This window comes from Trematosphaeria pertusa (genome assembly GCF_010094035.1).
Source record: "Trematosphaeria pertusa strain CBS 122368 unplaced genomic scaffold BU26scaffold_8, whole genome shotgun sequence".
In the NCBI taxonomy this organism is placed as follows: domain Eukaryota; kingdom Fungi; phylum Ascomycota; class Dothideomycetes; order Pleosporales; family Trematosphaeriaceae; genus Trematosphaeria; species Trematosphaeria pertusa.
In genome coordinates this window covers 659,520-673,860 of record NW_022987219.1, presented here as the reverse complement: position 1 = coordinate 673,860, position 14,341 = coordinate 659,520, and the positions used below count along the sequence as shown (strand labels likewise).

The following is a 14,341-nucleotide window of genomic DNA, read 5'->3' as shown; positions in this document are numbered from 1 at the left end:
AGATAGCAGGGCAGGGCAGGGCAGGGCAGGGCAGGGCAGGGCAGGGCAGGGCAGGGCAGTTGTGATGCTTTAGCCGCAATGAAATGGGCGCATGTCGGCTTTCTATGGTCCCCATCAGTCGGATCGACTCGTACATATTTCAGCATTGGCTTGGGGTGGGTGTGTGGATATATATAGTTATGCTGTCATGATAGTATCCTGGACATAAGTACACTTTTAGAAGCTATAAGAAAAAGTACTAGAGCTGGCTTCTACTGTACTAGTTCTAGATAGTTAAGTTCCCGTTATTTATACTAGTTTTGTAATACCTACTTCTTTTCCAGCTGGCTTGGCGTAAAGAAAGCTACTGGGAACATGCGCTAGTAGGTGGTGGATGTTGGATGCCGGTTATTTAATTTACTCTGTCTTCACGAGCGCTGTTAGAATTCTCGGAGCTATGCGGCATTGACGGAGCGCTAAAGGGGCGAGAAAGCCTCGCGCTGAGAGTACGTAGAGTGGGTATAGGAGATTCAGTGTATAATTATGGAGGAAAAGGAAGATCGTTGACCGTTAGGCGTTGAAGCCACTGCCGCCTCCCTAGCTCGGCACGAACCAAGCTTGTCGGTGCTGGAAACCATCCACCCGACCATATCGAACAACCGCATCCAGGCTCTCTTGCCAACGCCAGAGACCTCTTCTGCAGGAGATGTCGGAGCACGAGCAGCTGATTCAAGTCGGCCCAACCCCCTTCTCGTGCCCGCATGAGCCGCTCATTTCCTGCAATGAAGAAGGCGTAAGCAGCCCCTACTTCGCGCGACCTCAGCCAATGCGCCTTGCACCGGCATCCACTTCGTCCTTGAAGCTATGGTTGATCAAAGCCACACTGTCTACAATGATGGCGTCGAGACCCGCGGCGGCTTGGATCTAGATGTGGTTTAGCCCAGCTTCGCCACAACACGGAGCGGAAATACAACATACCCTCGCATTCTCTGGGTCATTATTTGGCATTCCAAACGATGTGCACATTAAGCCAGCATCCTTGACGAATCGCACAAGCTTGGGACTCGCGACGAAAGGCTCCGACGACATCACAATGCCCGACAGTCCCCAGTGGCGGGCGAAGTGGATAGCCTCTTGGAGGTTGCTTGCGCGGACGTCGCCGGTGGGGAAGAGGTTCGATTCGTTGAGGAACATGACCGGGTACGTGTCCTGCTTGTGGGCGGTCAAGATGCACAGCTCCGGGCTGAAAGAGGTGAACAGAATTGGACGGTTCCCGCCGTATTTATAGACCTGTTCGAGAGTCTTGTCGGTGTATAGATTTAGCTCGACACCGTAGAGATCCACCTTCCAGTCTTCGGCCTCCCAGAGCATAGGATACTCTGGAAGGTGCGCCAGCGATCTCGTCATTCTTCAGAAGGTAACAGCAATGCGGGACTCACTCAACTCGATGTCGAAGGCCACCTCTTCAGGCAGGGCCTGTAAGATTTGCTCGAGGGTAGCGAAAGAGTCATGGATATGCGTCCCTCGCACATTACCCTTGAAGCCCTTGATCTTAAACTCGTGCGTATGCTTTATGCGTGCTAGAAAATCCCGCGTTCGACAGTCTTCGGCGCTGCCGAACGACTGTGAGCGTGGACGCAATGCGTTAGGGGATCGATAGACATGCGCCGCAAACCCTTTGTTGTCGAATGGGCTGTTGCCACCCTGCGGCACTTTATCCATTGGTCGCTGCATTTCACTGATGCACATGAACTAATCCTGGTAAGCAACGAGAGTAAACGGCCTATAGAATACCCACTTGATCAAGAGTCAGATTGTGTGGTGCGATGTCAGCTCCACTCTCACTCATCAAGAAGTCGTGGTATATCACGGGGACGTGGTCTGGCACATCTAGGCAACGATTAAATGGGTGTGCAAGCTGCCAAGAGCTGTAGAAGACGCTTACCACACTGCGAGCCGTTAAAATTAGACGGGAAACTCGCAATTGGGTGACTTACCTCGACATATGAGACCCCCAGATCGATGGTAGATTTGAACGACTAATTAATGTTACTTAAGGTGCGCACTCATCCGGCTACCACTTACCTGAATGGTGTTCTCTCCAATCTGAAGGCGTTTGAAAGCGGGCGAATTCATGCCCAGACCTACGAATGTATTAGCCAGATACCGTTGCACATAACGTGATATTCACCTCTGTGGCCGATCAACTTGGTTTTACCATTTCCGTTCCATACATCTTTATCGATACTAGGAGCGGAAGACTTCCGGGGATCTGGGAACGGCTTCACGAGAAGGAAATTGACGGTAAGTGTGCCCAAGAACTGAAAGCCATCGCATCCGATGATGGGGATTATGTGATCCCGAAACAAACTCTCCCTACCTGGGCCTAGTGAGTCCCCGAGCTCCTCCAGCAAGGCTACGGCAGACCCAATGTGGACAGGCAACTCTGAAGTTGAGGTCTGCCGGAAAAGGGCGAACAGGAGTTTGGCATTTGAGGGTTCCGTTGTATGGAAGACAGAAGGGTAGTTTGTCGTGTCATCTAAGACAGGAAGATCCAGGCTCCTCTCAAGTCCATTAGCACCGAGCCCCTGTGCGGTAAGGTGGTATCCAGCTTCAGGGTAGGGATTGAACGGATATCGTGATAGAAGAGGGGACAGATCGACGGGGCTGTGGAATTTCCTCGTATTCAGAGGTCCAATATTCACGAAAATTCTGGTAGTCGAGGGTGAGCATAGTGGTAACGCATTGGTACTTCGAAGCGGAACCTTTGAGATCCGTTCAGTCGATCTCGAGAATGACTTCTGCAAGATACTAGCTATCTTCCAGTAACCTCGGAAGGCGACATGGTCAAGCGCTGTCCAACCAAAGACGTCAGCTCGACTCTCTTCTGCGCCCAACTCCAAAAGGACTTTGACTGCATCAAAGTGATCAAAGATGCATGCCACTATGAGTGGTGTCCACCCGTACGATGAACCAGGCTCATTGAGGTACGGTGGCTGCCAAGAAGGTGACTCGGCGAGCATCCGAATGTGTTCGACCGAACCTGCACGGGATGCAATCAAGAGAGCTGTTTCTCCATTCGACTGGTGATAATCTAAATTGACGAGATGAGTTGCCAGCAAATCTTCGACGATACTGGTTGCATCGTACTGTAAAGCGATGTGGAGTAGACTGGCCAAAGTGTCGCCGAGTGACGTTCCAGTAGCTCGATAAGAGTCCAACGTTGCAGTCGAAGAGAGCAGAACACGGGTGGCTGTCTCATGGCCATTGGTGACACTCAAATGAAGTGGCGAGTTGCCGGCATGGTCTGTAAGGTCGTAGGCTGTGTCGGTTGTGGTGTCCAACATACTCCACTGGTTCATGAACCGTAGAATTATCTCGCACAGGTGAGGGAGCCCAGCTTCGGCAGCATAATGCAATGGGGAACGGCCACAATGGTCTCTCTGGAGGATGGCTGGACGCTGGTCTGGGCTTAACGTTTCGAGAATGGACTGGAACATTGATGTGTGGTCGGTCATTTCACTACCCAGTGAAGCTAACAAGGCTTCGTAACGCTCCCGGTTGTGGACATCCTTCTTCAGTGTACTCTCGTAGGAGGCTGATATTACCAGAGAGTGTACAACGTTGCGTTGGGTGCTAGGTGTATCGTCTTGTAGGCCCCTGTCCAAGCGTCTGAGCAAAGCCTGCCCACGATTGCGGGATTGTTGGAGATGTGCTTCCCGGGCCGCGTCCAGATCTAACGGATCGTTGATGCGTTGTAGAGACGACAATAAGGTGGAGATGAAGTCGTCGATGCCCTCGAGTTCTTTCAGAGTCGCGCTCTGGTGGACGAACTCGTAAGCGGGCGAGTGGATTGCCCGGCAGTCAGCATTTGGGGAGATATACGCGATCTTGCGAGTAAGGCATCTCAACCCATCAGCGTTGACTTTGCCGTACCACCTCAGTTTGCTCGTCGCCAGTCTGTACTGGAGACATGCAGTTATGGCGGCGGCCTGCTCGTGAAGCTCTGACGGGCGGACAGCCTTATCGATTCCACTCTGACGTATCAGAATATCATAGTGCTGGCGAAGAGAGGCAAGTCGGTCTGAATAGAATTTCTGCACATGCGAAAGATCGGAGTCGAGAGCTGTGGTGAATGCTGGGGCGATCAGTTCGCGCTCCGACGAGACTACATGATGCAAACGAGTATCTGTCAGGTCTATTCCAGACTGCCGTTCGGTAGCATCCCGAATGGCCAGCTTGATACATCTCTTCAAGTGGTAGTAGTCGATGTAGTGCGGAGCCCACTCCGGAATGCGGTGCTGATGAATGGTGCGGCCGAAACGCATAGCGAACGAGGGCGACGAAGCGTCGAGGCCGGCTAGCGTAGGAGTGGAGGGCAGAGGCGAAAGTTGGGCGACCAGGGCAGAATAGAGGTTTGCACGAGCTGAGCTGGGTCTGCCTGCACGGTGAGCCCGTGGGGCCCAGCGTTTGCCTTCCCGCTTCCAACTCGCCATTGAAAGCACAGGCCCTCAAATCGCGATGAATTTCCTGCGAAGGGTACCTGACACAGCTCAGTGCGTTGGTTTTGCTCAGGCTGGAAATGTCAAAGGGCTTCAAGACCTTTTCAGACGTGGGCTGGCGTCCCCACGCGATGTGAGCTCCACTCGTGGGTACTCCCTACTCAGAGTATGTTAGATCGCCCCATCTTATCAACTGTTCGGCTGATTCCTACAGTGGGCGGTTTACGCAAAACAATGGGACACTGCCAAGTTTCTGGTCCATACCGGCGCAGACCCGGACTATCGGTATGTTGTACATGCCTCCTCTTTTGACCGCATCTAACGGGAGTCGCAACCAGCCCGATCGCTGTGTATGACAACAGCCCAAGAAACAAAGCCTGCGACTTTGTATTGCAGGGCTTTCTGTCTAAGCAGGCTGAAGAAAGCCTTCTCTGCCTTACATCCGGAAGCGACTGGATAGACGAGCAGAACTTCACCACTCTCCACAAGATTGTGACCGGCCTATCGATGGCGGATCTCGAAGAAGCGATCCCTCAGCATTTGGACGAGATTGACGCGCTAGACGCGCTGGGTCGGACCCCGCTTACTTGGGCAGCTGCCAGAGGAGACAGCCGTGCTGTAGCCCTCCTTCTAGCCCATGGTGCTAATCCAGACATTTTGGATATACAGCTTAGCGGAGGTGTCTCCTATGCTGCCCAAAGAAACCATCTTACTTGCGTAAGACTGCTCCTCGAAGCTGGCGCCTTACCCGATCCTCCTCTGCCGAAAGGTTTTCAGGTAGGCAGTGCACTGAACCGCGCTGCGCGCAATGGCTCCGATCCGCTCGTTCTGAAGACGCTGCTTGATTTTGGAGCCGACACGGAAGCAAGTGGTGTGGACAAGATCACGCCCCTGATCCACTCGGCCCGCACTGACAAGGTCAGTTTTGCGATGCTGCTGCTGGAGTATGGCGCCGATATCAATGCAGCGACTGCAACCGGACAGACGCCTCTCACAACGGCCATCACATTCAACAGACACAATGTTCTTCGCCTCCTGCTGGACCGCTGGTATGAATACAGCGCTTGTCTTCGACTCCAAGGTCCCCATCTGCTCAGGACAGCTGCTCAATTCGCCGATCTTGAAACCATCATAATCTTGACCGCGACAGATCACTTTAAGCTCAAGTACGACAAGCTGTATATCCTGACGGACTGTTTGGAGCAATATGCGGACCGCTTCGACGTTACCGAGGAGAGCACTGCTACCTTCCGAGACTTGCTAAGCGTCTTGAATGAAGATCCAAGCGCGACGAAGGACGTTGACACACTCTTGGAATCCGGGCTCCTAGGCCACAAACTGCACGACTCTCATTTGACGGACGACACAGATAGCGCACACGACTCCGACGGCTTCTTCGAAGATGCCGTCGAAAGGATGGACATGCGGCAGTCTTCGGAGAAACCTCTCATTGACCTTTCTTGATGCTTTAGTATGTTACGACGTCACGGCCTAATGACAGAGATACCGCGGTCCTTTCTTTCAAAAAGGCGTAAATTGAAAATACTGGCAAGGTTGTATTGGAATTACCTGGAACCATGCATGTGATTTGACTTACATCTTTTCTGCGCACATGTGTCTCGGGCATGTTCTGCGCAAAAGTCTACCTTTTCATCGAGTGAGCTGTCCACATGAGCCTAGTAGCATACTTTCTCAGGTTGCTTTGCCGCGACGGGGGCCATTAGCGTCGAGGTAGAACCCATCACGTTCCGCTCGTGTTCCTGCAGGCCGGAACGCCCACCTGCCAAATACGGCGCTAGCGAATAATCCAGATATTGGTGATCCATGGATGTCAAGCTACACAAGCGTCCGCTAAGCTTACTAGACGGTACGATGTCGGCACCGCTGCGCGGGGTTCCGGGGTGGGGGACCGTTAAGCACGCTTAGAGCTGGGAGACTGTTTCCATGCGCGAGCTGTCCAGGTCTCTGGAACCATCTGCGAGGGCTTACAGTGAGTTCTTCTCCAAGATAACTTCAAAGCTAGCTGATTGTTTTCTAGGCAGATGCCCTCGAGGAATAGAAAGATTAACGTCATCGGCGGCTTGTGCGTTCGCTCGCTCGCTTGGGCCGCCATAGTATCTGGGGCCCATGAACCATGTCCGAGGGAATTTAGCCGCTCCGGGAAGGTGGGCGTTTCTGCTGCGGTGTTTTGCTCATCGTGTATCTTTCGGGTTGGAGGAAGGGCAAGGGTAGCTTGCTGGGTATATGACGCGTGGGTGGTTTTTTTTTTTAAAGAGCTTGGGTTCCTGCCCGGCTTGGGGCTGGCTGGCTGGAGCTTGTTTTTGTCGCGTGGTTTTCTTGTGGAAAGCTTTGGAAAGCTTGCTTTGGGTTTTGGAACCTTGTGGGATTTGCCTGTGGGTAATTGACCGCGTGGATTATTGGGTTCAATTAGGTATGGATGGGGCGGTGTGGAGGAATTGGAGGTAGCTGACGCGATTCTAGAGCTATTGACCGCGCAACTACAGTAAAGCACTGAGCTTTCTCTAAGCGTCCACGGAACCGCCATGAAGTCCTTACCAACGCGACTCGCTGCCGGGCTGCTAGCTGTAGGCTCCACAGCCCAGTTCGTCCCCGCTCCGACCGACCTCATCGACAAAGAAGGCTACGCGGGCATCCACGTCCGGTACAAAGAAGTTCCAGCGGGCATCTGCGAGCTAGACCCGAATGTCAAGAGCTACTCAGGCTACGCGGATGTAGCCCCAGACCAGCACATCTTCTGGTGGTTCTTCGAGGCGCGGAACCAGGACCCCACAGACGCGCCGTTGACGATATGGATCAACGGCGGCCCAGGCTCTTCGTCCATGATTGGGTTGTTTCAGGAACTGGGACCGTGTGGTGTGGGTCCGGATTTGAAGCCTTTTGATAATCCGTACTCGTGGTCGAATGCTAGTAACATGGTACTTTCCGTCTACCCGCTTCTGTCACCCCTGAGGATCAACGCTAAGGCTTGTCTAGCTATTCATCGACGAGCCTACTACTGTCGGCCTCTCTTACTCCATCCCCATCCCCGGCTACCAAGATGATAGCGGCTACATCATCCAGCTGCCCGACGACAGCAGCTGCCCCGACTACGCTGCCGGCTACGGCACGTGCGGCACGTACTCGAAGCCGGATCTTACGCTGACGGCGAACACGACCGAGGGCGCGGCGCCCAATATGTGGAGGACGCTGCAGGGCTTCATGGGCGCGTTTCCGCAGTATGCGAGGAGCGGAGTTAGTTTCGCGACTGAGTCGTACGGGGGCCACTACGCGCCCGTTTTTAACGCGTATTTTCTAGAGATGAATCGGATGGGAAAGGGGCATCATATCGACTTAGAGAACGTGCTCATCGGGAACGGGTGGTTCGATCCGCTTGTGCAGTACCAGGCGTATTACAACTTCTCCGTCTATCCCGGCAACACGGTAAGAACGCTCTCTTCTATAGCTAACCTGCCTACTCTGTATCTCAAATACTAACCAACTCTAGTACGACTACGACCCGTACAACGACACCGTCAAAGCTGAATGGTATAATAACCTCTACGGGGCCGGAAACTGCGTCGATATGACCAAGCAATGCTATGCTACTGGCCGCAACGACGTCTGCTCGCGCGCGGACAACTTCTGCTACGAGAAGGTCGAGTATCTGTACGACAAGTACTCCGGGCGCGACGAGTACGACATGCGCGAGCTGACGCCCGATCCGTTTCCGTACAGCTACTTTGAGCAGTATTTGAACCTGCCCGAGGTGCAGAGGGCGGTGGGCGCGTACCAGAACTACTCGAGCAGCAGTTCGACGACGAGCAGTGCGTTTGGGAATACCGGGGACGATGATAGAGAGAGCGGGACGATCGAGGCGTGTCGGACGCTGCTCAGGGCGGGGGTGCAGGTCATGCTGTACTATGGCGATGCGTACGTTCTATCCATCATGCCTCGTGTGGCTTTCTTCAGCAAGTACTAACCTCTCCCCAGCGACTACAACTGCAACTGGCTCGGCGGGCAAGTCGTCGCGGACGAAATCGCCGCCCCCGGCTACGCTTCCGCAGGCTTCGTCAACATCACGACATCCGACGCCATCGTCCACGGCCAGGTGAAGCAAGCCGGCCTCTTCTCCTTCCTACGCATCTACGAGAGCGGCCACGAAGTCCCCTTCTACCAGCCCCTCGCGTCGCTCGAGATCTTCGAGCGCGCGCTCGCCCAGACGGATATCGCGACGGGGAAGAAGAGTGTCAGGCAGCACCGGGGGTATAAGACGGTGGGCACGCCGACGAGTACGTACCGCGAGGGCAATGGCACTGTCCAGATGGATGTTTTGCCGGGGAATGCTACGTATAATACGATGCTTAATGCGCCGGATCCGGAGCCGACGTGGCCTGCTTCGGCGAGTGAGGAGAGGAGGGGCAGTGTGAAGAAGAGGTCGTTGGGGAAGCTTGGGCGGCCGAGGAGGTCCAGGGGAGGAAAACGGCCGGCTTGATCGAGCAAGTCACGGGAATGGTCTAGACGCGGTACTGTATTTCGTTACGGATAATGTTTACGAGTAATGTCTAAAGACAGTCCATCCGGTTCGTGATGCTCCGTCTGGAGACGAGTACGAGGCGGTTAGTCAGCTCCAGCCTCCCAAGAGCGCATGTGAGACGTCATAGGTTTCTGGCCGCCCAGAAAATAGCATCAGCCCTACCGTGGCGCTCAGGGTCTGGTGTTCTGGAAATGAGCAATGCAGCGGCAACGTGGGAGCCATGCGCAGGATTTGTATTTCGCATGCAGACAGACGTGTGATTTCTTTACGGGCGCGATAGAGTGATGTCGTGAGCTGTGAGCTGTGAGTCGCAGCCGCGCTGCTGACGGATCAGATGTATGGAAAGCCGTAGCGAGACGCGCGCATGAACCCTGGCACCTGGCGAGTAGCACGGGAAAGAAGGCCGCATCATCAGACGCCAACTTCCACCCCCAGCGCACGCCTTTTTGCACGTCGCATACACACAAGACGAGTTCCCGGCTCACTGCAGCACACCGCGTCTGCGCGATCGCACCGGCAAATCATTGCGCCTTCCGCACACCCCCCGCGAGCGCTAGCTTCCGAGCCCTGTGCGACGCCGGAATCGCATCCACCACACCACCACTATTCCCATCGCTGCTCCATTGCTTCCCCATCAGCGCCGCGGTCCGCGCCCAGCTCGTCTGGTGATGGTTCCAGCGCGCTCAGGGCCTCGCTGAGAGGTCTCTTGATCCTTTCTTTCTCCGCCGGCGCCGCTTGATAGTGGACGTCTTTCTACGCCTCACGGCAGCCAGCCCAACATTAAATGGCGCCCTCCAACATGTTCTCCTACCTCCGCCCCGGCCACGCAAAGCGCAATGCCTCAAGCCTCGTCTCGCCCGACCCCGTCTCTAGCCCTCCTCCCGCCCATCCGCTGTCCAGCCCTGAGCTGTCCACCGAATACCTCACGTCGCCGCGCTTAGGGTATTACCCTGACAATGCGAGTTACACGTCTAGCTCGCCAGTGTCGCCCTTCCCGCCGCAGCTGCCGCCCATTCCTCGCGTCGCTTCCAAGCTGGACAAGTCGGGACGGAGCTCGCTGCTCAGTCCAGAGTATGCCGAGGGTGCCCAGATGGGCTGGGATCGAGGAACGCGGTCGCCGCCGCATTCTGGACAGAATCAGCTGTCGCCGGGCTATGAGAATATGCGCCCTCCGTCGAGATCAAGAGCAGCGAGCCCGCCGACGGGCAAGAGACCACAGGGACAGAGTCTGGCGCAGGTGGTGGAGCAGGCAGTCCACGCAGAGGCTCAGGCAACGCAGTCGTCGACGCATCTGGCACCTTCAATCATTTCGCCAGACTACTCCATCAATTCCAGATCGCAGACATCGCTCATGAGTGGCCTGAGCGAGAAGCTCTCCAGCACTTCCAAACCCCCCACACCGACAGGCCAGCCACACAAGCATGGAAAGTCTAGATTGAACCTGCGCAACCCCATGTCTCTCTTGATGCGCCGGCGATCCGGACAGACGCTAGACCCCCTCTCCGACGAGTCCCTAGTCACCCATCGTTCACCCTCCATCGTTCCGCCTATTCCCGATAATTACGACCCCAGCATACGCGGCCGCATCGTGCACGATTTCAGCGCTCCTAGACCGAATAGAAATTTCTCACATAGTAATGCCTACGCGAATGAAGAACAACGACGAGCTAGCGCGAGTCCTCCAAAAGTTGAACGAGAACACACACCAGTCTTTCGAGAACATTTTGACGACGACACGAGTTATGAACAGAACCAGGCCGCTATCAGAGCAGAGCAGCTGGCCAACAAGGGTTTTCTGGCACGGAATTCGTACGTGCCTCCTCCTCCGCCTGCGAGGTCACCTCCGCCGCCTCCGCCGCTGCCGAAAGATTCCCCTCCCGTACCTCCTCCTCAGCCTTCGGTTCCGCCTCCTCCCCCGCCAGAGTCGGTCCAGCAGTTCGAGTCATCCGTCCTATCACCAGTGCAAGAAGCGCCCAGCCCTACGGATCCACCAGCCCAATTGACGCCGAGGAAGAAAAAGTCCACAAAGACTCCGCCATCGTCTCGATCAAGAGCTACTTCTGTCACGGATCCTGCCTTCTCGCCTGCGGGGCTGCCGGCACATCTGACTAGCAGATCTTCCAGGTTCAGCTTTCAGATTGCGGGCAGTGACTCTGCGCAGGAAAAGATACTGGAGGAAAGGCACAAGCAGAAGATGGCTGAGAAAGCTCAGCAACAAGGCCGCATGTCCACCAATACAATCGAAGACGAGTATGACGAGTATGGCCTGGATGATTTCGACATGGATGGTGGCTACGAAGAAGAGATTCCCATGTTGGGTGAGGAAGACGAGTATTCTGGGCTTGGTAATCAGACAATGACCCCAGGCATGGCCGCCTTCGACTTCTCGTCATTGTCAATCCAACCTGGCAACATTAACCCCATGAGTCCGATAAGCATGAACGGAGAGATGCAGACGCCGCTCGACGCGAACGGCAACCCCATCGGTTTCGCCATGTCGGAAGACATGCTCCAAAAGGTCCACCTACCTGCACCAGGACGACATGTGAGCGGAACCCAGGCTCCCATGACTGACTTGCGTGGACTGGGCTTGATGAACCTTCAACAAGGCCCAGTTGATCCGACCTTCACCCCGGCCGAGACTCCCGAGGATAGCAAGGCCAGTGTCGCCGATGAACGGGCTAGCATGACCTTTGACCTCGGCGATGATTTGTACTTTGACGATGGCATGATTGAGGAGCAGGGAGACGTGGATGCGGTCGAATTCGACGAAAACGTCTTCGATGATCCCGACGGCCCATTATTCGAGCGCAAGCTCAGGTCTCCGCCCGTAGAGGAGCTCCGCAGCGCGCTCTCCTCGCATCCGCCCGAGATACCCTCGGAGACTGGATACGAGGCCGACGACGACACTCTGACGAAATCATTCGAAAAGTCCGAGCCCGCATTAGTCCATGCGACGTCAAGAGCCCGGCAAAAGCCTCTTCCAGATTTTAACAATATCGATGCCTACCATAGCGCCCTGGCTGACGCTGCCAACCGCGCAGAAGCTCAAGGTCGCTTCATCCGAAAAGCAAGTGTCGACGTTGGTCGCTCCAGCTCTGATGCAGACGATTCGTCCTCAATCAGCAACTCCCGCCCGAGCCTTGTTCCAGATGACGGTCGCTTCAGCCAAGAAACGACCGCGTTCCCTCCGGATGACGACGGCTTTGGCATGGACTCAAGCTTCATGGATGACTATGATTATAGCGACTATGACTCTGCCATGGAAGATGACCCAATGATCGCTGCCGCCAATGCAGAGGCCTTGGCCAACGACTATGAAGGAGTCTATGGTCAAGAGTTTGGCTTCTACGCGTCGGCACAGGGCGAGGCGGTCAATGCATACGGTGGCTTCTTTGGGGCATCCAACTTGGGTAGAAGCGTCAGTGGGCGCAATGCTGTCCGCGAGCCCAATCTCACGCCCATCACCGAGCGCAGCGAGTACAGCACCCGCAACTCATTCATCAGCCTCAATCACTTCCGCGACAGCCAGCAGCCCCTCGCGAGTCCGGGTCTTGCTCAACTTGCTCGGATTAGTCCGTATGGGTGGCGTGACGACGAGGATATGAGCATGGACTCGTTGATGAAGCTGAGAAAGGGCGCTTTTGGCAGCACAGCTAGCCTCCCCGGCAGTTCGTCGAATAGCCCCCGGAACTCGTCGCCCGCGGGCATGCAATTCATTCCGCGGACGGCAAGTCCTGCTGGGAACCGCATGCATGAGCAGAATGGAAGCTCTTTTGAGAGCGATGAGTCGGTTCCCGTCACGGATGTGCTCGACGACACCGATGAAGACGATGAAGGGATGATGGATGCCGTTAATGCGGTCCCTAATGACTATGAAGAGGAGGAGGAGTATGACGACAGCGATGAGCGGCCAGATAGCCCGACGCTGACTGCGAGCGATTACAACGCACTCTCCAGCCCGACGAGCCATCTCCAGACCAAGGACATCCCGCCGATGCCGCAGATGCCTCCGCACTCTCCGCCAGCAGTTCCCATGCATCCCTCCTCGCGGATACCCGTTCACATACCAACCGGCATGCCCCTTCAATCTCCATCTACCATTCCTCTCCCCATGTCCCCGCCCCCTCTTACCCTGCACACAACTTTCCATCCACCGCACCCCGCCGCGCCAGCCACCGGCTCTCCCGCGCTCTCTTCGCCCATGCCTCCTTCCGCCACAGCGACCGATTCGACCGCGCCCCACCGCAAATCACTGGGTCTCATCTCGCCCATCTCCACGACGAGCCCCGTCACGCCCGGTGGCAGTGGCGGGTGGAAAGCGGGGCATAGCCGGAAGGGCAGCGCGGCGGATAGCGTGGCGTATGTGCGCGAGCACGACGAGTGTGGCAGTGAGCGGTGGGTGTTGGAGCGCAGACGCACGGCGGAGAGTGGAGAGCTGGAATTGGTGGGGCGCGAGATTGTGGAGGGTGGCCGCATCTGAGAGGTCAATCCGCGTTTTGGTTCGGACTTTGATTCTGATGGCTTGGGCCCTTTTTGGGGTTTGGATTGTTGGGGGCTGGGTGTTTGGGGGTTTGCAGCATTTCCGTGGCGTTTTTCTTTTCCCTTTCTTGCTGAGCGATTGGGATTGGGATTGGGGTTGGGAAGGATATGGATATCATGGGTGGTAGGTTTGCGTGGTCTATGGTCAATCCGGCATTCGGATATTGATACGGGATACAGACAGATTTAGCATAGCGACATTGAAGCGAAAGCGGGCCTTTTTCCAATGGCAGAATGTGGGTGTGTATGCTGTGCTGTGCTGTGCTGTGCTGTGCTGTGCTGTGTGGTGCTGTGCGGTGTTGTGCAGCTCGTCTTTTCTCTTCTTTTCTTGTCTTGAGGTGTGCGGTTCTTTGGGCTTTCGTTACCTATGCATTTGTAGTAGGAGAAGTGTTGCTCGGTGTGAGTGAGGGAAGAGAGGGGGATGGAGCTGGGGGTTAATGGTAGGGGAGATACATCATTCATTGTGCGCCTTTCGAATATTTCCTTCTCCCCTCCGTCTGACACTCTCTCACTTTGTCCTTCTCCTTCCGCAGGGCCGGCTCATTCACCTTCTCTCAGCCCTGCAGATGGTGGCGCTTATCTCTGCGGCCCTCTCACTTCGGGGGGACTGCTCACTTGCACTCCTACCTTCTGACACTTTCTCGACGTGCTAATTCTCCTTGGTTATTGCACTCTCTTTTCTCGTGGAGCTGGAGCTAGAGGAGGCTGCCGTTTATCTGGGGCTTGCTTGCGTCGCGTTGCGTTGTGGCTCACGCACGAACGGAGCGGCGGCTTTCTGGTATTC

General features: G+C 55.4%; 4 protein-coding genes across 4 annotated transcripts; 3 read left to right on the top strand and 1 right to left on the bottom strand.

The window, feature by feature from the left end:
- Positions 1 to 798: 798 nt before the first annotated feature.
- On the bottom strand, positions 799 to 4,307 carry BU26DRAFT_605574 (uncharacterized protein; the record flags this gene model as incomplete). Its single annotated transcript, XM_033835600.1, has 7 exons — positions 799 to 903; positions 958 to 1,358; positions 1,419 to 1,731; positions 1,778 to 1,869; positions 1,925 to 2,018; positions 2,065 to 2,123; positions 2,171 to 4,307. The coding sequence occupies 7 exons, from the start codon at positions 4,305 to 4,307 to the stop codon at positions 799 to 801; spliced, it is 3,201 nt and encodes a 1,066-aa protein (XP_033683036.1).
- A 681-nt stretch (positions 4,308 to 4,988) lies between these two features.
- On the top strand, positions 4,989 to 5,234 carry BU26DRAFT_428101 (uncharacterized protein; the record flags this gene model as incomplete). The annotated part of the gene is made up of 1 exon (XM_033823767.1): positions 4,989 to 5,234. A coding segment is annotated over one exon (246 nt), but the record flags the coding sequence as incomplete, so codon positions are not given.
- Positions 5,235 to 6,715: 1,481 nt separating this feature from the next.
- Positions 6,716 to 8,973, top strand: BU26DRAFT_485450 (carboxypeptidase S1; the record flags this gene model as incomplete). Its single annotated transcript, XM_033825881.1, has 5 exons — positions 6,716 to 6,912; positions 6,963 to 7,417; positions 7,476 to 7,922; positions 7,987 to 8,411; positions 8,472 to 8,973. The coding sequence occupies exons 2-5, from the start codon at positions 7,025 to 7,027 to the stop codon at positions 8,971 to 8,973; spliced, it is 1,767 nt and encodes a 588-aa protein (XP_033683034.1). The 5' UTR covers positions 6,716 to 6,912; positions 6,963 to 7,024.
- Positions 8,974 to 9,427: 454 nt separating this feature from the next.
- BU26DRAFT_519808 (uncharacterized protein) lies at positions 9,428 to 13,798 on the top strand. The gene has a single exon (XM_033829147.1). It carries the CDS (start codon positions 9,800 to 9,802, stop codon positions 13,496 to 13,498), a length of 3,699 nt encoding a protein of 1,232 aa, XP_033683033.1. The 5' UTR covers positions 9,428 to 9,799; the 3' UTR covers positions 13,499 to 13,798.
- Positions 13,799 to 14,341: the final 543 nt, after the last annotated feature.

Excerpts from the sequence above, each read along its gene's own strand:
- BU26DRAFT_519808 (XM_033829147.1), top strand. The coding sequence starts at position 9,800 with ATGGCGCCCTCCAACATGTTCTCCTACCTCCGCCCCGGCCACGCAAAG.